The 26,649-nt window shown below is 39.8% G+C and overlaps 1 protein-coding gene across 6 annotated transcripts in view; it reads right to left on the bottom strand.

The window, feature by feature from the left end:
- Positions 1 to 26,649, bottom strand: part of GK (glycerol kinase) — a 70,380-nt gene that overhangs the window by 20,823 nt on the left and 22,908 nt on the right. For 2 of the 6 annotated variants that reach the window (XM_045855976.1, XM_045855978.1), the window contains exons 5-13: positions 16,095 to 16,171; positions 13,815 to 13,952; positions 11,510 to 11,619; positions 10,352 to 10,418; positions 9,253 to 9,270; positions 7,530 to 7,565; positions 7,061 to 7,128; positions 908 to 950; positions 210 to 290 (exon numbers count right to left, since the gene is read on the bottom strand). In XM_045855976.1, coding sequence (XP_045711932.1) covers positions 210 to 290; positions 908 to 950; positions 7,061 to 7,128; positions 7,530 to 7,565; positions 9,253 to 9,270; positions 10,352 to 10,418; positions 11,510 to 11,619; positions 13,815 to 13,952; positions 16,095 to 16,171 — 638 coding nt within the window. Of the gene's footprint in view, positions 1 to 209; positions 291 to 907; positions 951 to 7,060; positions 7,129 to 7,529; positions 7,566 to 9,252; positions 9,271 to 10,351; positions 10,419 to 11,509; positions 11,620 to 13,814; positions 13,953 to 16,094; positions 16,172 to 19,646; positions 19,731 to 26,649 lie in introns of all 6 variants that reach the window. The other 4 variants (XM_045855977.1, XM_045855979.1, XM_045855973.1 and 1 more) reach the window with 3 other exon arrangements.

Consider the following 26,649-nt stretch of genomic DNA (forward strand, 5'->3'; position numbering starts at 1 on the left):
TAAGGAACCGATATACTCAAGGTGACCTGGGAGTCGTGAGCCCCAGAGCTTAGTCCTGTGTTCCTTCCACTCAACCAAATGTCAAGAAGAAAACTGAGGGTTTTCAGTCCTATGTATTTAAATTTACCAGAAAAGGCATTTGGAAACACTGTCATTTTCTTAGCTTTGAATGTTTGTCGTATTATCCATATTAACTGAAAAGTACTTACTTCCAGTGCATAGTATACGGGTTTGTCTCTGCCAAGTTTATAAGCCACTGTGGTCAGAAGGCCATGTTCAGAAAATACGCACTATAGGAAAGAGAAAAAGTAGTCAGGAAAATAAAAAGACAGCTTTTTTTTTAAAGCTAAAATAACCTAGGTATAAAATAATTTAATAAACATAACAATTCCAAAAATAACTCTTAGGAAAATTAACAGTATTAGGAATAATACAGTTAAACAGCATAAAAAGTGTATCCCTTGTTCTAAATTAGATTTGCATTAAGAATCTAACAAGGTCCAAAAAAATCTAACAAGGTACAAGGTCCTAGTGTACAAATCCCACTAACACAATTAACAACATATATATAAAATTCATGCCCTGGCCGGTGTGGCTCAGTGGGTTGGGCTTCCTCCTGCAAACCCTCAGGGCATATGCCTGGGTTTCAAACCAGGTCCCGGTTGGGGCACGTGCCCAACTGGTCGATGTTTCTCTCCCTCTCTTTCTTCCTCCCTTCCCCCTCTCTAAAAATAAATAAATAAAAATCTCTTTAAAAATTTTAAAGAATAAAAACACATATAAAATTCAAAGACCCTCGAATGGTTCTTATTAGAACCCTTCAAATTTACTGGCACTCATCATTGGGTGCACTATTTACATGAAGTTGAAGAAGACTTTCACCAATCTTTTATTTTGAAAAACATACCTTACGGCCTGTATTACATAGTAAGAAGCAGCCTGTTCCATACCTATAATTAGGGAAAGAATAAACAGTACGACAATTTTATTATTAAAAGTGGTGAAACATTAATACTACAAATTATTTAAACTGACATTTAATGTAGTACAACGAAAGTCATTATATTAAAGTTTTGAAAAAGTTCCAAAAGCTAACAAACATCACATACTCCTTTCGGAATCACATTTTAAAGATCAGTCTAGAAGAGCACGGTCACAAACAGAAATGCCGCTATCTGCTGCCAAGAAAAGGCCAAGTGCAGAGTGCGGGAAAGCGTAGCCAGGCTGCAGGGACAGGAGTGGCATGGAGGGGAAGGCTACTCGAGGTCTAGCTTTCCCATCTCGGCAGGACTGGGTATCCTTTTTATTGATCCATTGATAGATTGATTGATTTTAGTGAGACAGAGAAGGGGAGAAAAATCAATTTGTTGTTCCACTTATTTATGCAGTCATTGGTTGATTCCTGTATGTGCTCCGACTCAGGATTGAACCCACAACCTTGGTTTACTGATTGGGACGATGTTCTAACCAAGTGAGCTACCCAGCTAGGGCCAGGACTGGGTATTCTGACAGTGCTGGGAGATTGTAACATGGCTGTCATGGAAGAACTGAATTTATTTTGTGCCAGCTCTATCAGCATACGCTTTGGACTCTGTAACAAGTCTGACATGTGGATGTGAGTAGTTTTGACTTGTGCCAGGCAGATAAGCAGCCCAAACTGATACCAGTAAGGGTCATAGGGAAACAGTTTTCAACCAAGTTGTCTGGGACTGTCACCTTGGCTTTCCACAAGCTGTCCTGCCTGAGCTCAGGCTTGCCTCGCAACAGGCCCTGCTGCTATGTTCTGTGACAGTCTGGCAGATGGGAGAAGGGGCAGCATTCAGTCCCAGGGCCGGCAGAGGGACCCCAGCGGAAGCTACTTCCAGTCAGCACTATGTCAACAGACCCCATCTGCTGCCTCTATCTTGTGGAGCAAACAGAAACCAAGGGCAATTTTTTCCCATCAACATTTTCCCAGATACCATTGTTCTGAATAAGCATTAGCCCAAGGCATTCTATCTCTTCTCAACCAAATACATTCTCAGCCTCCTTGATACATAGAAGATACATTCAAGGAAGATGGGATTAACGGATATCTAAATTTTTAAAGACACCAGTCAACCTTGGCTGGTGTAGCTCAGTGGATTGAGTGCCAGCTTGTGAACAAATGGGTTGCAGGCTTGATTCCCAGTCAGGGCACATGCCTGGGTTGTGGGCCAGGTCCCCAGTAGCGGTGCACAAGAGGCAACCACACATTGATGTTTCTCTTCCTCTCTTTCTCCTTCCCTTCCCCTCTCTCTAAAAATAAATAAATAAAATCTTTTTAAATAAATAAAGACACCAGTCAAGTAACATTAGGTACAGTTAATAATACATTTACAAATGAAAACACTTAAATCGCATATATGTTTTTACTTGCGCAACACCGAAAAGGCTATGTATTTGAAGTTATACATTTTTTTAAAAGGTTTTCTTTATTTCTAGAGAGAAGGGAAGGAAGTGATAGACACATCAATGTATGGTTGCCTCTCATGCATCCTGAACTGGGGACCTGGCCTGAAACCCAGGCACGTGCCCTGATCAAGAACCAAACCAGCAACCCTCAGGTTTACAGGCCAGCACTCCATCCACTGAGCCACACCAGCTGGGGTGAAGTTATACATTTTAATAAATATTCATAAAATAGAACTTAGTGATTTGTTTCATACTTTTAAGAGGAGAAATCTGTACCAATTTAGCACCCACGTAAGCACTGTTTGCATTGAACTGTGGTGCCCAAGACTTAAAGCACAAAAGTGATGCGAAGGTTCAAGGCACTTAGTGAAAGTGAGTCCTTAAGTTAGTATAGTTAATAAGTAATTCATGAATATTAGCAATGTATGAAGAGACTCCATTGCTACATTGAGACCACAGCTTTGGAAGCAATACACAGGCAATTTTTTTCCCTCTTACATTTTATTACTCTTTCTTCCCAGTCACCCACCAGATAGAGTGCTTTTAGCATTTATATGGTCTACCTATCTTTCCTTAAGGCCATCCTGTGTTCCAACATCCCCAAAAGATGCCTGAGTTTTCTGACCTCGGTGAAGGGAAAGGTTGCTTGCTATCCCACTGGGGTAAGTGTACCAAGATGGCTGTGGCCAAAGCTGTGAAGGCAGGAAAAGGCCCCATTTATTACTTTTAGTACCTCTGGGCAGAGGAGGCATCTATCTAGGTTCTTTTTCTTTTTTTTTTAAGAACTTATTTTTTAAGATTTTATTTATTTATTTTTAGAGAGGGGAGGGAGATAGAGATAGAGATAGAGATAGATAGATAGATAGATAGAGAGAAACATCAATGTGCGGTTGCTGGCGTTCTGGCCTGCAACCCAGGAATGTACCCTGGCTGGGAATCGAACCTGGGACACTTTGGTTCCCAGCCTGTGCTCAATCCACTGAGCTATGCCAGCCAGGGCAGGTTCTTTTTCTTAAAGCAAAATTGATGTTCAAATAACTCATGTTTATTCTAAAAAATTAGAAAATACAGATAAACTGAAAGAAAAATCGGCATCACCCATCATCTGTTCCTCCACCCGGAAACAGATGGGTTTTCCACTGACTCCCAGCTGACTGGCAGTAGCTCCCACTGAGGTCCCACGAGATTAACTACATTCTCAGTCCCAATCTCTCCAACCTCTTAGGACTTTGTTCTGTTTACTACTTATCTCCTGTTTATCTGATAGCTTCCATCTGTTCTCTGCTCAGATTCCAAAGAAACATTCTTTAGTCTTGCCGTGACTAAAATCACAAACAAAATTCTCCAAACTTGGTATGATCCTGTTACTGATTTTACCATTCCTGGATGGTTGCATGTTTGTAGGGCGCATTTTGTCTTGCTGTCTTTATTTATTTACTTATTTTACCTACCCACAACACCCATTCGACCATTTGCAAGCTGGCTTCCATCTTGGGCATTCTACTAAAGTTTCATCCTTGGAGGTCCCACTGAAGACCCAATTTTTATGTACCATGGTCTGTTCTCATTCTCAGCCTCCATGACCTTTTTGTAGTTTTTTTGCGTTGCTGACCAAGCCTCCCTCTTGAATATCTCTACCATAGATATCCACAAGAATGAATAGCTACATTGTATTTTTCTGAATTCTCCATCTGTGTCTCTTCCTTTTCCTAAATATCTCCTCCACCTGTCTACTTTATCTTCGTAATTTCATCTATTACTATTGCTTCAAAAATCACCTGTAAATTGGGGACATTCAACATCTCTACTTTCATACTAAACTCATTCTGCATTTCCAAATATGCGCAATATAGAGCCTACCAGTATCACAAACATTTCCCAAACAGAAATTCTTCTACTCGGATCCATTCCTTATTTTTGCTTCCTGTATCTTGTCCCTCTGCAGTGCCATGGACGTCCGCCTGCAGCCTTCCTGTCCTCATCCTTCCTAGTCCTTGCCTTTGTTATGAGTTCACTGTAGTAGCTTCCTCTATGGCCTCTTTGCTTCTAGTCTCTCCTCATTTTGATGTAGAATTGTCATATTATTAAATAAATAGCTCCAGTCATCTCTGAATACCAACTTACAAACCTTCAGAAGTGTCCCACTGCCTATCAAAAAAAGTCCTCAGGTTCCTTCCACTATCTTGGAGCCTGTGGAGCCTTCTGGGAACAGGACCCTATAACGACAAACCCGTCTGTCTGGAAGGCTGTGGTCCGAGGCCATTTTTGCCGTCTATAAGCGGGGTCTCTGGAACCAGAGGGAACCAGATTGGAGCACACGGTGCTTCTTAAAATTGAAGGTGTTTGTGCTTGAGATGCAACTGAGTTCCATCTGGGCAAGAGATGTGCTTCTGTGCACAAGGGAAAGAACAACACTGACTCCTGGTGGCAGCGTGAACAAAACCAGTGTCATTTGGGGAAAGGAAGTCGTGCTCATGGAAACTGGAAACCGTGGCTGGTTCCTGCTCAATTCCGAAGCAACCTTCCTGCTCAGGCCACTGCATGCAGAATCAGTGTCATGCTGCACCCCTCAAGGATCAGAACTTATTGAAGAGTAGATAAATAAAATGGAATTGTTTTCTTATGAAAGAGAGAGAGAGAAAGAGAAAGGGAGGGGTTGGAGGGGAGGGGAGCAGAGAGAAGCGGAGAGGAAAAGGAAGGGAAGGGAAGGGAAGGGAAGGGAAGGGAAGGGAAGGGAAGGGAAGGGAAGGGAAGGGAAGGGAAGGGAAGGGAAGGGAAGGGAAGGGAAGGGAAAAAACTCCTTAGGTCCAAATTTCAGGGCTTCATAATATGATCCTGACCTACTTTTCTACCATGTCCCTACCCAAATGTTCTCTATAGCCTTTAAACAAAGTCTTCAATTTCCCCATCTGCATCTTTGTTCAGTGCTCTGTGCACTTGCCAACATTGCTCATTCCTCAAAACATCTTATTGCTAACATAATCTTTTGTGACTTTTCTTTCCTCCCTTTGGAACCCAACAGCCACACTTCAAAGGTTCTTACAGCATTGACGTTCTCATTTATAATATGATTAACCATATATTTGTGTTCTTCCCCCTCAGGAAGAAAAATGTGAGCCCAAAGATCTAATTTGCCACTCCTCGCTTGCAACCTGCAGTGGCTGCAGAGACACTCAACAAGCCCTCCCTGACTTAAATTCATCATCAAAGCTTGGCTGATAATGTTTAAGGGGGAGGGGAGTAGAAAGGAAAGTCAGGCAATTTTATTTGGTACTGTGTTAAGTACTTGACAAATAGAGATAACATCCACTTTACTAGCATTAGTGTGCCCACCAAAGAGGAACAAACGTGTTTTTGTCTGGGGGGTGGGAGGGGTGAAGGGAAGAGCCCAGTCTTCTATCATTTCTCTTGACTCCTGAGATTCAACAGCCTGAAACTCAGACTTTAAAGAATATGTTTCCAGACCCACACTGACTCAAGCTCTCTTGTTCCCGGTAACCTCAGGATACCATGATCTGCAAAGAATTTTCATTACCTCCCCTCTACCCCCAAAACTCTTACTCTCTCACACTGGGGCTGCTGACCCTGCTAGACTACAAGAACATTTAATCTAAAATGTTAGATATTCCACACTGGCTGGTGTGGCTCAGTGGACTGAGTGCTGGCCTGCAAACCAGAGGATCACTGGTTCAGTTCCCAGTCAGAGCACATGCCTGGGTTATAGGCCAGGTCCCCAGTGGGGGTGTACAAGAGGCAGCCAGTTGACATATCCCACACTGATGTTTTTCTCCCTTTCTTTCTCCCTTTCTTCCCTTCCCTGTGAAAATAAATAAATGAAATCTCAAAAAAAAAATTAGACATTACGTTAGTCACAAAACTTAATCAATGAAGTTAAACATTGATGAGAGATTCAGGAAATTCTCGAGCAAAGAACAATTACACATAGATAGTATTTTTCCAAGCCTATGGAAATCTTCATCACACAGGGGACAGTCAAGTGCAGAGGTGAAGAGCCTGGCTAACTTGAATCAAATGGATCTGGGTAGAAAGATGGCTTCTGCCACTTACTAGCTTAACTTCCCTGAGCATCTGTTTTCTCATCCTAAAGTGGGAGCAATCTTATTGCTCTTAGATATGAGGCTTGTTAGACTCCATCTGGGTGAGTAGTAAGGAGATGAGATTAGGAGAAAAATGCACCAAACCTGCACTTCTATCATTCCTTCTGCTTCTTATCTAAGGAGAAACTCCAGATACTGGAGAAAATGCAGAGTGCCAGGAGAACAGCATCAAAAATTCCACAAAACTATGACTTTCTAGTTATAGTGAGAAGGTCTAGGGCAGGAACACGTTGAAAATTGTCATTTTTAACATGGCTCTTCCTCCTCTCTGCTCAGCCCTCCCTGCCAACCTCCCCGCAAAAGGCATGACTACTTATAAACCGAAATTTAGTTTATGGATAGAAAAAGCAATGAATTTTATAGATTAAGGTCTTCACAAACCTCATCAGTGTGTCTACACAAGGCATAGTGCATTTTATTTGATGGAGATAAAGCTTTTCCTCATTCAAAGCACCAAAGGGAAAACAAACAAAACACCATTGGTTTTTAGGTCTGTTTCTTAAACTCACGTATTTTTGGCTTGTCCATCTCGGAAACACATTTGTCCCACCAATGCAGCAGACTGGTCCCCCAAACACTGCAAGTGTAAATGACAATAAAGGACACTAAGACAACATTGCTAATTTCCTTTTTAGAAGAGCCATAGGATTTATTTTTCATTTTTTATGCATCAAGGAATGAATTGATTTATGTGTGTATGTATGTGTGTGTGTGTTTACATTGCCTCCATCTGGCCATTTTCCTATTTGTTAGTATCCCTCTGACATAATAGGTATGGGAAGGGAGTGGGAGTGTTAGAACTACTTTATTCAAAAGATTTCTCAACCCACACAAGCACAAGAATTAGCCAATTTTGCTGCTCTTACTTCTTTTCCAGTTCAGGAAGGGGCACATTAATTAAGACAAAGGCGGAAAGCCTTAACATGCAAGGGGTGAGGGTGGGGAGGTAGCAGGGAGATGTGAGGTGATGAAACTTACCCCAGATATTGGCACACCTTCCAAGGACCCAGCTTTCTAATAAAAATTTAAAAAGGATTATGAATAATCAGAAACTGTTGGCTCTACTAACGTAACTGCAATAGGAACGAACATGAACAGCGACATGCCAGAGCATGTGGGGCAGACAAGACAAAGCAAGTGTTTCAACTACACGGGTGGTTCGGAGACAAATATTAGACATATTCCTACAGTGACAAGAAGAGACATGGCATTGGAGAATGGACATGAAACATGGGCTGGGAGTCAGGAGACGTGGGATCTACTCCTGGTTAGTTAGTATTAAGCCACTGAGCAGGCTGCTGAAACTTCTCTACACCTCGATTTATTCATCTACAAAATGGACCCTGGACTACATGAACGCCGAAGTCATTAGCTCTTTGCTATTATTGTCATTACTAAGAAGAGATTCACACATTCTTTAAAATGAACATATAAATAGCTATCATATCAGCATGGACCTTACTTATTTTGGAAGGTTGCATTTTACCAACTATTCTTCCTACTCAAACTGCTCTTAAAATGAGAAACACGACAGTGTTCAGGTATTGGGTTCTATTTATTCATAGCTAACATCATTCTTCAAGTTTAGATAAGTAAGAGCTAATTTATGTCATGAGTAGTGGTTTTTATTTTGATCAAGTATGGCCAGCATTCTGGGAAGAAAAACGAGATATAACTGGCTGACTGTGTACTTCAACAACCTTTTTTTTTTTTTTAAGAAACATACACTAACACAAAGCAATTTGTCCTAAGGGAAAGGAATGTGATCCCTGAGGTAGGTGTGATGTACTAGGAAGTGCACCAAATAAAAGCTCTGGGCCCACCCCTCAGCCTGCCATTTGTGGGCAGGTCTCCTGGTCACCGGGAGCTTGGGGCCTCCTATCAGAGTGAGGGTAAGAATAGAAGCCACCTCACATAGCTCTGATGATAAGGAAATAATAGCATACACATGGAAACCCTTTACAGAATAGAAAACACCCTCAGACAGTGGCTATTATTTTCTTTGTTCCATGCTTTCTTGTTCATTCAAGATCTGCTATTTTTATTTCCTGTATATATTCTTAGCAAACTTGAACCTGGATAGTAAGAGAAAGATAAATGTCACAAAAGGAAACCTAGAGGCTGTCTAGCTCTGTATATTTAAGCACTAAAAGAAGTATTTGCTTATACTATTGATGTTATTTTCCAACTACCAGCAGGTTCTACTATGTGAGGTCAGGCACGGAAAACGTTCCTTTTTTTGTCACAGGGAAGGGTCTCTGGAAGAGTCTTGGGAACATCCTCTGGTGAAGCATGCAGAAAAAGTGACAGTGCATTTCCAACTAACTGGTCTGAAAGTTTGGTCAAAGTAGATGTTTAGGACATTGAAAACCTCTGTCTAATTCCCCTATTATGCTAAAGTCCAAAGCACATCACAAATGTGCTTTGTAATGGGGATATCAGAATTTCTCACTGCAGGAAACTACCACAGACTTTTATTTTGAAACATCACTCTCAGTCTTATGGAAAAGTGAAAAACAAACAAATGACATGAAACTTAAACAAAACCTACAGCTTCACTAGAGCTTATAATAATTTGAAGAGCCATGATTCTAGATAAATCTGTTTGGTAAATGGACTTCTGCCTGTTTCAAACTAAATGGAAGTGCACTGTATCTTTTCCAAGTGAATGGGTAGAATAATTGGTGGGCAACCTACTCACCAGGCTATGAGAGATTTTCTATAGTCAGCAAGGGGGAAAAAGGGGGACAGAAGCATAATGTTTGAAATGCAAGAGAAAACTAGGCCAGTTAAATGCTTTTTCAACCATCCTCTGAAATGGGTTCTCAAGAATTGTTTTATTTCTCTCACTCAGGTCAGTCTGCAGACAGCTAAAAAATCATCAGAGCACTTCAACTGTAGATAAGCAGTTACCTATCTCTTAAAAAGCTCCATGCTGCCTGAAAAGGCTTTATTATGAATGAAACATTCAAGAATTCTTCCTCCAGATTTTTCCAGAGCAAGGAGTGTTCCACTCGATTATTATTAACTCTATAAATAGAGTTTCTAATATTTGCTATGAAATGCATATATTTTTGCGATCTGAAGTTTTATCATAAATTCCAGATTTTGGTGTTCAAACATCAGTTCAAACCCTCCTAGAGCTTTTCATCCCTGATGTGCAATCAGAGATACTCAATGGTGCTAAGCACATGTTTTGCTGAAACTGCTTTTTCTGAGTTTCCATGAAAGCAACAGTAAAAACGTCCATTATGGAACCCAGTTTAATTAGCAACCACATATCAGAAGCAGACTCTGTGCTTTCAGTGTCTTTGCTGAAATTTTGCTCAGGCTAACAAAGGAAGATATCTAAAACATGGTTTGGCCAGTAAAAGAGATTGCATATCAACTATATTTAAATAAAAAAAATAGTAAAGAGAGATTCAACAGAAAAAAGAACACCACTAAAATGTGATGAGACCTTCTTATAAATTAAAAGCAGACACCGCAACTACTGAACAGTTATTTGGATAATAAAAAAATAGCTCAAAATATTCCCATGCCACCCTCAGTAGTTAGATTATCCCAGTAATAATTCAAAAGTATAATACTCAAAGAAAAGCCAATTCAAGTTTATAAACTGTAAAATGAATTGGTAAGAACTCTACCATTTTTAAGTTATAAAACTATTTAAATACTAAATTATTACTTTACATACTACCAACATTTACAAAGTCACAACTCTCAAACTATTAAGTATAACACAAATGATTTTTAAATTATGAATAATAAAGTTCTTTTTAACAAAAATTTATATTTACCATTAAGCCATAAATCTCAGAAGAACTTCGGACATTTGGAAGAATTTTCATTGGAATTCCAAAAAAACTGAGAAAATAATAGACAAAATTGGGTATTTAACACTGTTATAAGTATGTAAATATCTGGAAACATTCATATGCATTTAAAGGCAAAAAATGTAAATAACAGTAAATGGATGTATTTGAGTATAAAATTAAATAGTAATAAATCAACACACTAGCAGAACACAGTTGCATGCCTAGATATTTAACATTTTAATTTTATACAAACCAATCAATAAAAAAAAGTACACAGAAACCAAAGTACTTTGCTAAAGGAACCTAATCTTCCTTGAAATCAAGGCAAAAATCAAGGCAATAATCCAGAATAATCAAGGTGATTCCTTAATTGGCCATTTTTATTGGGTATGTGTAGGGGACCGGTTTGTTTCAGTCTGGCAACTGTGACTCAGCTCTGTATGGAAAACCTATGGAAGTGAAGGGGTGGGCAGGAGCCAGACCCTCAAACCAAGTTTTCCCATGGGAATCAGGCCTAGAAAATGCATACAGACTGTTATGGCATGCTCTTGCTAAAACTCCATCACCCTGGTCTAAAACAGCAAATGTGTATTGTCTATCTTCAAGGTAATTTCCAAAGCCTGTGTGAATTCTCCCAAGGACAGAGCTAATCAACTCATCACCTTTCCCCTCTTGCATGTTATTTTCATTTCCTTGATTGTACCTGAAATGTAGACAACAATATTCTATGTAATAGATAATATATCTTTCCTTGATGTATGACCCGAGAAAAACAATAAAAGCCTGTTTAGGCAAGGGTCAAGGCACTCTCCTCTTGAGAGAGTGGCCGAGGCACTCATAGGCACTCTCCCCTTGAGAGAGTAGCCGTGCCATCCCCTTTTTCTCCACAGGATTGCTGTCTCCTGGGCATTTATTCTCATCTCTAGTCACAACAGGTGGACTCTGCTGGCCACAGTCCACCACAGGTATGTGTATGTAATAGTCTCTCTTAACACAATACACAACGTAGACTTGTGTACTGTGGCTAAAATACCAACATTTAAAGTGTGGTGCTTCACTGATGTCTGTAAAGAATAACATTCAAGTTACAAATAGGTAACATAATTTGGAAAACTGTTCTTAGGGGCAAACACAACTCACTCGCAGAGCTCTTTATCCCATTGCAAAGAGTGGATGTTGAATAGCATCGTCCTGCTTGCATTTGTGACATCTGTACAGTGGACGCCTCCATTGGTTCCTCCCGTCAAACTCTAAACAGGAGAAAAAGGACATGTTAATAAACATGCACTTACTTGCCACTGCATTCACATTTTGTCAAGGGCCATAATCAGCAGCATAGCCTATGAACCGGGAGAGTGGCACGTTTTAATGTCTTAATTTTCTAGTTTTCAGCAGTGTCCAATAGAAATATAATGTGAGCTACATTTGTAATTTAACATGCTCTAGTAGCTACATTTAAAAAGTATAAAGTAGCATCCCTGGCTGGTGTGGCTCAGTGGATAGAACACCAGCCTGTGAACCAAAGGGTCATGGGTTCAATTCCCAGTGAGGGCACATGCCCGGGTTGCAGGCCAGGCCCCCAGTAGGGGGCATGCGAGAGGCACCACACATTGACGTTTCTCTCCCTTTCTTTCCCTCTCTCTAAAAATAAATTAAAATCTTTAAAAAGTATAAAGAGGCAGGTGAAGTCGATTTTAATGATACATTTTATTTCAACCCAACATATCCAAATATCTTTCAACACTCAGACATTTTACTCTTTTTTTGGTACTAACTCTTTGAAATGCAGTGTGTGTTTTACATTCACAGCACATCTCGATTCAGACTAGCCACATTTCACGGCAAAAGTGGCTACCATATTAGCAGCAAGGTTCTAATTAACTGATAGTTAAAGAAAACACCGGTTTTGTTTTCATCCTCTTATCTTTGGAAAATGCAGACACTAAATCTGGCAAAGTGAAATACATAGAAATGTCTGCCTCTTCAGGGTCTTACTAAACCCCGGGTTGCTGCTACTGTTTCTTTTTGGTTTGTTTTGGAATAAGAGTTCTCATTGGACTGTGCCTGTAGAGTTTTACACTTTCTGATGTTAATACCCTTGGACTGGAACTGAAAACACTGCTGCTTACTTTTTAAAATTTTTAAAAATTATTTAAAAATATTTATTGTTACTACTATTTGTTGTTTAATTTTTTAATGGCTGCTTTCTTTTTACAATGAAGCAATGAGGTAAGAAAGGAACAAAAGTGGAGAAAGCTCCCCTACAGCTCACAGTTCCCACCTCGTGCTTTATATCGCTTCCAGGCAATTGTCAAACTGTCAGAACTGTTTCAAAGGTGACTGACGCGTGTGAAAACTGCCATGGGCACAAAACACAACCTGTTAATGGTGCTTTTCAAGACCTGTCATGTGCATCTGGCTAGTAAAACTAGGGATAGTATTCCCTTGAAGCTTCCTGAATGTTACAAAATACTGATGTATTTACAAGGGATGTTATATGTCTGGGATTTGCTTTACAATGATCTGTGGGGAGAAAGAGTATGTGAGTATAGTTGAAACCAGAGCCAGCTACAGTTGATTGCTGTAGCTGGCTCACTGCTGTAGAGGTTCGTTACCCTATTTCCTCTGCTTTGGGGTATATTTGAAAATAGTTATAATACAAATGAGAGAGCCCTGGCTGGTGTGGCTCAGTGGATTGAGTGTGGGCTGTGAACCAAGGGGTCACCAGTTCAATTCCCAGTCAGGGCACATACCTGGGTTATGGGCCAGGTACCCAGTAAGGGGTATGCAAGAGACAACCACACATTGATGCTTATCTCCCTCTCTTCCTCCCTTCCCCTCTCTCTAAAAATAAGTAAATAAAATCTTTTAAAAAGTTGAGGGAGAGAGAGATGCTAGAAAGAAAGAGAGAGAACATGTACTTTAAAGACCTATCTGGGAAATGTTTGAAATGTTAGCTTCTACTTATCCATGTTCAGCTTAGGCCAAAAGATTATGTATCAGAAATGTCCACTATGATTTTTCATATTATGGCTTAATTAAATAAGGAACAGCTGAAAAAGGTAGTCTAGGTGTTTTGCCATGTGAAATAGTTATTTCTTCTGAACAATGGCTAGTGGAAAACTTCATGATAAGCAAGAGAGAAAAGCTGCCTAAATTACCAAGTACTAATTACCAAAATTACTTATTCTAAAGACAACAGATATGGTTTTGGTAATCATCCTCCATTTTTATTGCAATCAAATAAGAAAAAAATAAACAGGAAGCAGGCAAAAATGCCCCTCTCAAATGGAGGCCAAAAATGTTCTGTTATTTCTTGAGTGGCTTTTCTGAATAAGGCCACCAACTAAAAAGTTTGAACTCTTAGTGGAAACCAGATAGCAGACAAGGCAGTCTAAAACTTTCTGAAAGAATTTCTCCACACACGCCTTCTACTGAAACATACCCAAATAAGCCAGGAATCAATGGTCCCAAAAAGAGCTCTATCTTCCTCAACAGCCTTCTGAACTTCTTTCACGTTGTCCAGAAGCCAACGAACTTTCACGGCGCTGAAGTAAGTGCTAAGTGGAAGGCCTGTCTTGGACTAAAAACAATTGCAGATTAAATTCATAACAGTTTAAAATGAAACAAGACACCAAACCAAAACCCTCCACAAATCGCAAAATAGTCAGTGGCCCTAAAGGCAATCCCACGGTGTAATGGATAAAAATACTTGACCTATCTCGTGGCACAGGAAAGTGCACTCGTGAACAAAGATCAGTGATATGTTTGCAGTTCAAAGAGCATCCACGTAGCAAAGTAAAGAGAAAATTATATGGCACAGCACGCCGTTATCTAGACTTTTATGATGACTTAGTATTCACCTAGACCAAAGCTCTGCTGTTTAGTTCAGATTCCATGAAAGTAATATTTAAACTATTGCAATCAGAGAGCGTATCAAATTATAAACTAATGACCAAACCCGGAAAAATTTGTTTTAAAACATATAAGACCTAACATATATGTATGTACATAAAATATATATTACAAATATATGTTTACTCATTCATATTCAAATAATATAATGTAAAATTAGTGGAGTTCAAAGACACACCAGATGGAAGCAAAACAGAGCTGCTCTTTGTAAGAAACTCGTTGTCTAAATTGGCGAGTGGATTAAACAAAGGGAGGGTGGATTGAATAAAGATTAAAGTGTAATAATAAAACACATATGGGCTTATTAATCTTCCTTGAGAATGGATCAGATCCAACTCTTATTTTTGTTTGCATATTAAATACCAACATTTTTACAAGGGCTGACAAAAATGGATAAGAAAATACATACATCAAAATGCAACTATCTTTCCCCTCCCTATCCCTGGTGTCCACATTTATTTCCTAACTACAGAAAGTAATTATTGTTTTCCATCTTATCTCCTATGAATATGTTTGGTAAGAAAACTCAAACCATACCCTGGCTGGTGTGGCTCAGTGGATGGAGCGCTGACCTGCGAACCAGAGGGTGGCCAGTTCAACTTCCAGTCAGGGCACATGCCTGGGTTGCAGGTCAGGACCCCAGTAGGGGGCATGTGAGAGGCAGCCACACACTGATGTTTCTCTCCCTTTCTTTCTCCCTCTTTTTCCCTCTGTCTAAAATAAATAAATAAAATCTGACAAAAAATATAACTCAGACCAAGGGATTTAATACTTTAATGCAACTCATTGGTTTTCTAGCTTTCCTAGAAAAAAAAAACACACCAATGATCAAACATAATGAAAAGAAATAATTGATTGGAATATTCTCCCACAACACTAATAGTGATGTCGTATGCATTGTCTCATTTTCATGACTTAGATAAAAAGAGTAAAAGTTGTCCCAAATGGCATGGAGAGAAAAACATGCATCCCTTGAAGCAAAGCGTAGCTGGAGGTAGGGGAGCAGATTGGGCAGGGTGAGAAAGAGAACAGAATACGAAGTGCTAAGGGTATATTCAGGACTAGCCTGAAGTTATGTGGGCAGGTCGGGGAAGGGAACGCTTTGTTAAACTGCTGTAATTAATAAGATTGGAACACCAGTTTCAAAACCAAGAATCAACTGTCATAAGAATCCCACTGAAAAATACAAAAGGGATCAACCAAAAACCAGAACTTTTTTTTTGGGGGGGGGTACTACGAGAATTTGGCCTTGAGCTTGGTAAGAAAAATACCTTTTGGTTTCCAAAATTCTCTCCCCCTTCATTTATCCGAAGACACTTCTATATAAGGACTGAACACTAGGCAATTTTTTATTAGCCGCTTTCATATGAAGAGAGTGGAAATGTTCAATAAAGAGCTCAATAAAATGTCTTCTACTTCTCTCCCTGCATCCAGATGCCTGAACACTCTAAAGCACCCAGAACTTTCTTTGATGGATAGTAAAAATCAAGAGGGATGGATCTGAAAGTCAGAGTTCAATTACAGGAAGCACCCTCCCCCAACCCCACCCAGGGGAAAATGCCATAACCACAGGGACACTTTGTAACCCTCTCTAGCCTACGAACCTTGGAATATTATTCCTCCAATCAACCACAGGGCAAGAAGACAGAAAAGACCTGAGTTGTCCTCAATTATCTGTGGAGAAATACTCTATAAATTGTATCAAATAACTACTGTGTAATAAGATGTAGGGCCCGAACAGTCTTTTTGGTGAAATCTCTACATTTTGAAACGACCATTCTAATAGTATACTTTAGAAGAGCTCTCTTACCTTGACAAAGTTATTATTTCCTGGAATTCGTTTACTAAGGTTCTCAACGGTAGACTGGGTTCTTAGGTCAAGCCACACTATAGACCAAAATACAATAATATATATGAAAATCTTCATTAAAGTAAAATCAGATCTTAATGAAATCACTGTCAAGGATAGGAGACTGATTAGTTTCCATAAGCAATTAAAATGCTATAGCTTTCAAAAGACAGAAATTAGAAAATTAGAAATGAATGGTCATATTGTTAGAAGAGAATAAATTTATGAGGGGGAATTTAAAGCTTTTACGCAAAATCACAGACCAAGTTAGAACAATACAAACCTTAGGATGCTTATTTTGTATCCATTTTATAGAACCCCCCCCCCAAAATTTTGGATATGGAATTTCAAAGCATACATAAATGCAGAGAAAATGTAAATGCTAGGCAGTCTAGTCACCAGGGCAGAATGCACAGCTCAGAATCACCACGCCATGTATAAAGCATGTATGTTTGGAAACTTGGGAGCAATTTGTTACATAGAGAACCTGATACTATTATTGAGGGGAAAAAATAAGATTTAGTCTCTCACGTATGACATGCTTATTTACATTAAATTCTTTATTGAGGGGAAAAAATAAGATTTAGTCTCTCACGTATGACATGCTTATTTACATTAAATTCTTTCAAAGTAGACAAGAACTTGGACTCGTTAAAAGAATTATTTCACCATTCTTTCTCCCTGCTGGATTGTGAAAAACAAACATCTCCATTTTCACAAATCAACAGTATTTTTAACTAAATAACGATTGTCCACTTTCTGATCCCCTAGTAGAAAGTACTTCTGTTCTGCTCCATGACAAAGGCTTGAGGAAGAGAAAGCATTAAATGGTACACAAAGCAATTGTGAAAGGTAACCAACAGGATCAGCTGAGCTTCGTTTGCCAGATTTAAGTTTTGTACTTAACCTTTATAACTTTGACTGCGTTAGTGGTCACTAGGTATTGTTAGATACTGACTGCACTCAGATGGCTCCTGAAAAGATTCAGGCGCACAGCCTATTTGAAGGACACCAGGGAAGATTATACAGGCTGGCCCACTACACCTGTGAATACCAACAGTTATTGTCTAGTTTGGGGCACCCTTGACTATACTATTTCTTTCCCTTCAATTAGAAACCAGTAAAATTCCCATAGCGAATTTTAATCAATTCTTTCTAATTACTTAAACTGCCAATTTCCCTTGAGCACTGTCTGTGCTTGATTTTGACAGTGGCTCCTCCACACGAGATTTAAATCATGGACTCCGGGACACTCTATTGGTTCCCACAGACATGCAAAGCAGCAAGAAAAGGCTTGTCACAACCAAGGAAACGGGAGGTGAAGAGGAAGAAGACAGACATGCACAGCCTATAGGTGACATCTGCATTTGCTGTCCAGCATCCATTCTTCTTGCTCCTGGGAGCAGTAGCTCCTATTCTCTTTAGGGAATCCCCCATCCTTCTCTTACCCTCAGCCACGTGGTTTGCCCAAGATTCAACCACACCCCTAGCACCCCCAGCTCCAGTCTCCTGTCCTGACCCCCGAGGTAGCTTCAGGAAGAGAGCATGGGGTCTAATCAGCTCAACTGAGATTTGTGCTTGGTCTGCAGGAGGCCCTCTTCTCAGCTCAGGCTGGCGGTGTGTGGCTGGCGTCTGCTGCCCTCATGAAGAGAGAACTGAATTGGCCACATTCGGGGCCATCCTGGAAAAGACAGACTTGGGGGGATCCAGGTGACTGGTCTGAGTCTGGAATAAATCAGGCCCTGAACTAAACTACTCTTGGATCGCTGGTTCCATGAGCCAAAGAATTCCTTTAAAAACATTCCTTTTAGTGTGGTTGAATTTTCTATTACTTGCTCTGTGATTGACATGAGCCATTAGCAGCAGCATCGAGGAGTTGGCAAGATGTCCCATGTCCGGGGAACAAGGGCAGTCCACTTCATACACAGTGCAAGTATTGTATGACTGTGACAAAAGCGAGCTTTCCTCATGGGGCAAGCAGATGTTAATTGCTTAACAGGAGTAATTGGGAAAAGTAGAGAAATTTGCAAAAAAAGTTTTACATCTGTGATGGGTAGAATTAACAAGCCCATCTCAACCTTCGGTTTTTCAAACTACAGTGGGTTAGGGGTTTCAAAGCAACTTAGTAAGTTTCTATGACCTACTTTGAGAAAATAAAAGAGGATGGATTAGAATGGAAAAATATCAGAGTTCACGGAACTTGGTGAGATAGTATTGACTGGTGAAACTTTTTAGTTCTGTGGATTTGCTGAATCATGATGCAAAATATATTTCTTACCAAGGGAAATGAACAAGAGACATGAAAGCCATCGCTCTAGGCCACTTGTTTAATGATCCAAAGCCTTCTAGATCAGCCTTCTTCTATATTTTAGTGAACACAACAACCACTAGGGAGCTTAAAGATGACCCTACACCCCCAGAAATTCTAGGATTGGTCTGGGGAGGGGGCCCAGAAACACACCTTTTAAATACATCTCTTTAAGAAACACTGCTAGACTCCAGAGTAGTTGTTCTTACCAGAAAGCACACCAGAACCACCTGGAAAAGTTTGAAATCACACATCTCAGGCCCTACCTTGCAGGATTCTGGCTGCAGGTCTAGGCAAGGAAGGCCTGAGTCTTTCTACATTTGTTATAAACATCCCAAGTTCTTCAGTATTATACTAGAACTTGAGAACCTCTTTTCAAGGTCATGTTCTTTAGGATACTGGATTTCTTCCAATTATTTATTAAAAAAAAAAAACTAAACTAAAGACAAACTGACGACCAGATAAATAGTTCCCTGAGTCTCGGTGGCTCTGTGACTCTGTTGCTCCTCGACAAGGGCCACTTAAGTAACTGGGCACTCTACTCCTCACTTGAAAGCTTGCAAGTAGCCACAGTGGTATCCAAAGAATTAACCCCTCACCAGAAAGACTCAAAGCACTTGGTGTGAAATGAAATCAGGAGACCAAAGTTCTGTATTCTGGCTTTATTACCAATGAGCTATGTGACTCCAGCAAGTTATTTAACCCACGGTGGCCTGGATTTTGTGAATAGAAAATAAGGCAGTTGATGAACTAGATACTCTCTAAAGTTTCTCTCCTTCCATTAGTCCATGATCACAGAGGGCTGGCATAATATTAACTTTTTTTTAAAAAAAAAGGTCCACAAGTTTAAGGCAATTAGAATACATACAATTAATTAGTAAGACTGCCAAAGAGAAAAAAACTGTCAGTGGCTGGTATACTACCAAGCGATTCACAGAATGCTCAGAATTAATTAAATTAAGAACACACAAAAATTAGAAGACTCATTAAAGAAGCTCAGATGGCAGAATTAGATTTGCAGAGTAAGAGACCAAAAGCCAAAGAGAAGACACCAAGCTGGAAGACTAAGCCCCTCTGGAGGTCATTTCTGAGAACAATCAGAAGAAGTGCCAGATCCAGACCCAGATCCAGCGGCAGTGGTCAATTTCCCCCAGCACGTCCGAGTGGGAAGGCTGGGAAGTGAGCAGGAGCCAGTGCACCAATACCTGAGGAAGGGCCAGCAGCTGGAACTGAAGAGCCAGAGGGAACAACGGCAACTGGATCTGAAGGGCCAGGAGAAACTGGAGCAGCTGGAGCATTAGGAGAAATAATGGCAATTCATGCTAGAGACGGCCAGATTCAAGGTCTGTGTTCTCTTGTTGACCACTTAGGAAAGGGTAGCTCACTCACTTGGGCAATTTCATCACAATGAACATTTTTTTCTACACATTTAGGTGTAGAAAAAGAAGACATGTGAAGTAGAAGGGGAACAAAAGCAGTCCAGTCAGAGTCTCTGGTTCAATATTATTTTCATTTGAACAGAGACCAGGAAGAGACCTGATTTTTTGTTCAGGATGCCTCTCCCCTGCCTGGCCACATGTCTGTGACCTAGTTAGAAAAGTGGCTCAGATGGCTATTGGCCGCTCACTCAACCGCTGAATTGAAAGGCTGCATGATATAGTGAGTGAGCATATTCACAGTGGGCATTAGAAACTAATGCGAATGAAGTGTCACAGTCTCTGTTGAGGCCATCTGCAGGAAGGCATGAAAGGGCTGCTTTGGGAAGGCACAGCCCCAAGAAAGCATTTCTCTGAGACAGTGGCAGGAGGTGAAGGCCATCGCCACAAACAGCAGGTCCAGAGGGAATGGGAATAGCTAAGTTCCAAGGTGACTTAAAAAAATTAAGAAAAATAGATGCTGGGGAGTCCAGAATATTATACAGCATGCTTCTGGAAGGTATTTCCCTCATTTAGACCAAGAAAATTGGTATTAAATTGCTCAGGCCATCAATTGAATAGGTAATTAAAAAAACAACTTGGATGATTGAAAACTTTCACTTGTATTAAATAAACTCACTTCTACCCTGGCTGGTGTGGCTCAGTTGGTTGGAGCATTGTCCTGTAGACTGAAAGGTCATGGGTTCAATTCCCAGCCAGGGCACATGCCTGGGTTACGGGTTTAGTCCCCCTTCAGAGTGTGTATGAGAAGCAACCAATTGATGTTTCTCTCCCTCTCTCTCCCCACCTTCCTCTCTCTCTAAAAGCTCTGAAAAAAAATGTCCTCAGGTGAGGATAAATAAAAAAAGCCTGGTAGATTTGGTTTGTGCTGAAAAATAAAGCTTTAAGAGTGAAGAGAAATGCAGTTGCCTCAGTGCCCACGGACCAGGGTTAGTTTAGTGATGTAGTAACAGCACAGAGGGAAAAATTATTTTTAGAATTTTTAGAAATTTGTTACTTTTGGTTAGTCATAACAATAGAAGGGAAAATTATCTAAGGAAACCAATACACCAGAGATCATCTAAATTATTTTTAGTCTACTAAAAACAAAGGCAAATAATATATCCTCTGAGATGGTTTATTATGATGAGCTACTGGACTGACAGGAATTGAGACGAATGGGAGGCCCCAGGTTATGAACACGCCTTAAGCGAGGACTGCTGACGGCTACACAAAGTGTTATCGAGAGGTTTCCCCCACAAGAGGCACAATAATAGTAAAACCAAATGTAACTGCTACGTGTTACCACTTGCCAAAAGTTAAGCTATTAATTAAGCTGGGTAAGAGGTCGTTTGCCAAGGGGGAAAAGATTATATTGATGACTGTCCCTGATGACATCTTCAGAAATCAGGTCGGGACAAAGGAAAAATGGAGTAGGGGAGGGGATGAGTTAACACGCATGTATGTATGTGCCAAAAATGTGGGGGCTGAAACCTATTTCAGCTGTTAGGTGTATAAATGCCAAAATGCCCATAATGACTGAGACAAGCGTGTGTGTCCCTGGGTAGGCTCTGCATTTCCCCTAAGAACATCTGTCATGTATAAATCAATTTCCTCTGGCATCCTGGATTAAAAAGGCTATCAGTCAATTCAGAACAATGACCACGGCTAATGCTTACGGAAGCACGGCACGTATTAACTCACTGATCTTCACCTCAGATCTATGAGGTCCGCACTTTTACTTTCTCTAGTTTAATTCTTGAGGGAACAGGCACAGAATGGTAGTGAGTAGAAAAGCCAGGGGCTGAACCCAGAGTCTGAATCTAGAATTAAACCCCTATGACATAGGTATAAGCCAGGATGACTTTGTAGTCTTATTAAACAGAATATGAAGAAATACTAAAGATCAGAGACCTCAAAGTTGAAATCTAATTCAGTTATTTTATTTTGCATTTTTTAATTGAACATTTTTCAATTACAGTTTGTATTCAATATTATTTTCATTCCGTTATTTTAAATAACGGCCAGAGTTAAAGAAATCAACCATTGCAAAATATGGCCGTGTTTCTTTACCCAAGATTGAAGGAGACATAAGGCACTCTGAGAACGGAACTGTGTCATAAAAGACTTGAAATAGGAAAAAAAACAAGTGGATCTTGATAAACCTAAATATGCTAGATTTTACCAAAGTAAAAAAAATCTGTAAAGCAATAAAAATAAAACCACACTTTTGCTGTTTAAGGCCAAATGTGCTTAGGAGTTTTTGGTGCTTTGCCATTGATGGTTTGCATTTGTGCTGATACTTTGAAACACAACCTAGTCCAGAAAAGATTTTAAAAATTGAGCTCAAGATTCTTTCAGATCACAACAGATGATTACACAGGTTTAATCATTGGCCCAGGGTTAACTAATATGTAAAAAAAAAAAAGGCAAAGATGATGAGCAATGTTTAAAATTGCACACTCAGCCCAGAGAACTATGTGTCATAGGGACCTTTAAATCCAACATCTTAGGAACAAATGTGTTTTTCACTTTACAATTTCAATAAGGAAAATGTATTCAGAGACAAGTGTTTCAGCTGGTGGTTCTCTTTAATACACTGAAGGTCTTCAGTTGGTAGCCCTTGCCTCCCTGGATATCAGTCCTACTGTGTTCTCTCCAACTTAGGCCAGAACATTTTACTGGTGGCATCAGGGAAATGTGCATATGAACACACTAGATGTCATTGATTCCAGCCTTACCCCACTCAACACTGGAACCACTTGGCTGATTTTGTACTTCATCAGTTTAGTCTGGGTGTATTTATGAACCCAAACCTTCTATCAGTAATACAGAGACACTAAGGTATGTAGACCACTAACAAAATTGGTTTCAGAAGAAAAGGGCTTAGAAAAATGGCAGGGAGTGGGGAGGCGGGAACTCTTTAGAAAAGAATATTGATGAAAATAATGCTAAGAGGGAGAGAGAAAAGTCCCAGAGGGTTGAGGATAACCGAAGATAGGTGATTGCAGCCAAAGACCTGTTTCACATCCGGGGCCGCCGAGCTCCTGCAATCCACCCGTGAGGTCATAGTAGCAAATGGCTGCATCGTGGCTCAGTGGCTGGGAATCAGTGATGCAAAGTGACACTTCATTTTAGATGGCACACCAATGTTTACCTTGCTCGGAGAATTAACGCACAGATTCTAAAAGTGTATGAAACTACTAACATGGGCCATTTCAACTTTTTTTAGGCTTATAATTGTATCTAAAAGAGGTCAGTATACAAACACATCTTTATGGCAAGCAAAAACAAATAGCCTTTCTCAGTCTTCAGCTTCTTCAACAAGCATATTTCATGTGCACTAACAGTAACCTGAAATTCTCTTATCTCTCTTACTGTGCTGGGGGTGAGTGAGCTGACTGCTTATCAAGGACTCCTGAGCCATAAAAAAGGCCACATTAAAGGCAATTTTTTAAAAAAGCGAAAGGTAGACTCCTCTCATATGCTCATCTATAGCAAATACTGCTTATCAGCTATGTAATTTAGCAAACAGAGGAAAATGAAGAGCAGGGCAGGCCTAGAATGACAGAGATTTACAGGAGAAAGGGAATAGGAAAGAACACACACACACAGACACATGCAAGAAAGCAAAACCCAGACTCTGATACAAAGGAGCTCATATTGATATGTAAAGGTCTGACTCTGTTTCTATCAGTTGCACCTCGTGCTATCTTAAGATAAAGCTGTTAAAGATTTAATATTATGTTGATATTCTCAACTGAAGACTTGCATGGAGATATGGCAGCTTAGTGTTTTCCTGGTGAAATAAGTTGGAGGCAGAATCTATCCTTGTCATTACTAAGTGGCTCCTCTTCCCAGGGAATGAATGACTCCTCTCCTTTTGTATGACCCCTGTTCCTCTCCTCCAAATTCCTACCCTTAGCCTTCTGTGCTTCCCTGGTTTGTCACTACATGCTGAGGGGCCAATCATCACAGAACCTGGTACATACAAAGGCACCTATGTTTTTTATTGGATTAATTAATTTTACATTCATTCCTATGTGAATTCATGTATAATAAACTAAGACTATCCCCTTTATATAACCTACTTTTAAGTATACATTGGAACAATCTCTTTCTACTAGAACCACAAATTTCGAATTACCCAGAAATTAGCTTTCAATGCGAGGCCAATACTCATGTTACCCCCAAAAAGCCATTTTTTTCCTCTCAGGTTGGCACTCCTTAAATATTACTTAATTTCCTTCTGTTCTCTCAGGCTAAAAATCCTGTAGCCCTGTTTTATTTTCCCTTCACCTTTATGCCCTATCCAATTTACAAACTCACGGGTTGTATCTTCCCTTCAAAAGGTCTTGCCAATTTGCCTTCTCTCTCTATCCTGTCTCCACGCACTAATCCCAGGAATTCATTCATAGTATCCATTTTACTGCAGAGAGACGAATCCTCTGCTTCCTTTATGATTTGTCTTTTTATCTTTGGATCTCAGCATATGTTTTATGTTTGGCTCTCTGTGTTCATCTTGCATGGGGATCAAAGTGCTTCTTGCTTCTGTGACTAGATATCTTTCATCCCCTTTCAAAAACTTTGTCATCCTTCTTTCCTTTTCTTCTGGGACTCCAATACAAATATGACGCCCCTTACCTTACTCCATCTTTCCCTTAGATTCCTTAAATTCTTTTCTGTATTTTTGAAATCTTTGTCTCTCTGTGCTTCAGTCTGGGTATTGACTTCTGATCTCTCTTCTGGTTTCACGAATTCATCTTTTCCTCTGTCTAATGTGATGTAAAACTCATCATCTGAGTTTTTAAATACGGTTTTAGAATTTCCACTTTTAAATTTCTAATGTTTGCTAAGGTTATCAATCTTGTCAATGAATTGCTTGAACATACTGATCATGATTATTTTAAAGTCTGATACCTCTAACATCAGGATTTCCTAGAGGTCTGTCTGTAACGCCACTCGTTTCTGTTGCTTTTTAGTCATGCCTTGTTTTCTACACCTCATTATTCTTTTATAAGAAACTAGAAACTGTATATGAAAACTCTAAAAGAAGTCAGACTAGGGGCATTAGCACTTTCAGAACATCTTAATCTAATTGGGGTTTAAAATGATCTGAATCTGGGCTTTGATTCCTGGGGAGGTTGGTATATTTTCAGTTTCTCTTACTTCTAGGATTGGTCCTTCACAGTCCCATTCAAAAGTCTGTGATTTTGCCAGCATTCTCCTCCACCTTGGCAGCCCCTGACTCCATCTTTTGCCTCCCTATCTTCATAATCTATGACAGTGCTGCTTAGCCTCTCGGGCGCTCCTTTCAGAATCTACAGATATTTCCAGGGAATAAACAACAGTAAATGCCTGGCCCACCTGTCTGGGTTTCTTTTCTCTCCTGGATCTTGGTCCCATAATTCCTCACTGCCTTGGTAGCCATCCAGGCCTTCAGATAGTTTTGTTGTTGTTCTGCTTCTCTAGCTGGTCCCAGCAGACAGGTGCATTTGAAAGAACCCATTCCCCCCACTTCTGTCCCACTGTGCCCCATGTTGCTCAGGGCACGGCTTTCAATGCCCTCTCCATTCTCATCAACCCTTCTCTATCCAAGTTAGAACACAGGCTTTGGGGTTGGATGGGTTTACATTCAAACTGGCCCTACCGCTACTTATAACTACATGGCATCAGACAAGTTACATAGCTTTTCCATAACTCATTTAGAAAACAGAGCTAGTAAAACCTATTTCAGGGTCATAGATTAATCTGAGTAAAGTGTTTTTGCACCATCCCTAGTACACAATAATAGCAGTTAGCACTTATTGAGCATTATTATCACTCATAGTTCTATTAAAACTCTTCTAAATTTAAAAGTCAATAGTCACCCTGTGCTTGAATTTGATCAATCGTTTCATTCTTTGGTGAAATAAGTGTACACATTTTTACCTTCACAGCTTATTTACACTTTCCTCCAATTTTTCCTTTTCCTAATGTAATACAATACATTCTTCAAGGCCTAAAATGGAGTTCAACCTTTCCCAAAGATATGCCAAAAATTCAACATCCATACTAACCTGTACTTGCTCTAATTTTCCTTCAACTTAGCAACACACAGTTTATAGCTATTCCCTAATTTTGTGTTAGTATCTTTCCAAAACAAAATTATAAAGTGTTTACACAAACAGCCAATAATCACCATCCTCCATAACATACCCAGTATAGCACTCAACACACAAGAAGTTCTCAAAACATGCACTTGGCTCAATAGAGAAAAAATTCTCCATTTTTCGGTAGGTATGGTTTGAATGAATTCTCCAAAGCACAGAGCATGGGGGAAGGGTGCAGAGGGACACAGAAGAAAAGCAAATGAGTAAATAAGCATATCACAAACAAAGTTTTTCTGGTAAAATAGTTACTTGAAATCCCTCACTAAAAGCATAACTTCAACTAACCTAGTTGCATTACATTAAAATGACAACTCAAAGTCCAGAGGTTGATTCTAAGTTGTCATTTAATTCAAGTTTAGAGTTTAACAGGAAATTTCTGGTTCCTTTGACTAGGCTCTTCCTTTCATTAGAAAAAGAAAAAAGTAAAACCCGGACTAGTTCTAGCAGTTGGCTAAAACTGATCTGTGAAAGAATACTCTCTTAGGTACTAGTCACTAGTATTGTAATGTCCTGCTTTACTAATTTTCAAAATGAGCTGCGTATGAGCATAAGGACAAAATAAAGATTTAAAAGACGTACTTTGTGTAATAGGAACTTTGGTTGCAATTCTTCAACAGTTTTTGAGTCTTTTGAACTCTTAA

Source organism: Phyllostomus hastatus, unplaced genomic scaffold, assembly GCF_019186645.2.
Source record: "Phyllostomus hastatus isolate PE091 unplaced genomic scaffold, TTU_PhHast_1.1 phas_scaffold_12, whole genome shotgun sequence".
NCBI lineage: Eukaryota > Metazoa > Chordata > Mammalia > Chiroptera > Phyllostomidae > Phyllostomus > Phyllostomus hastatus.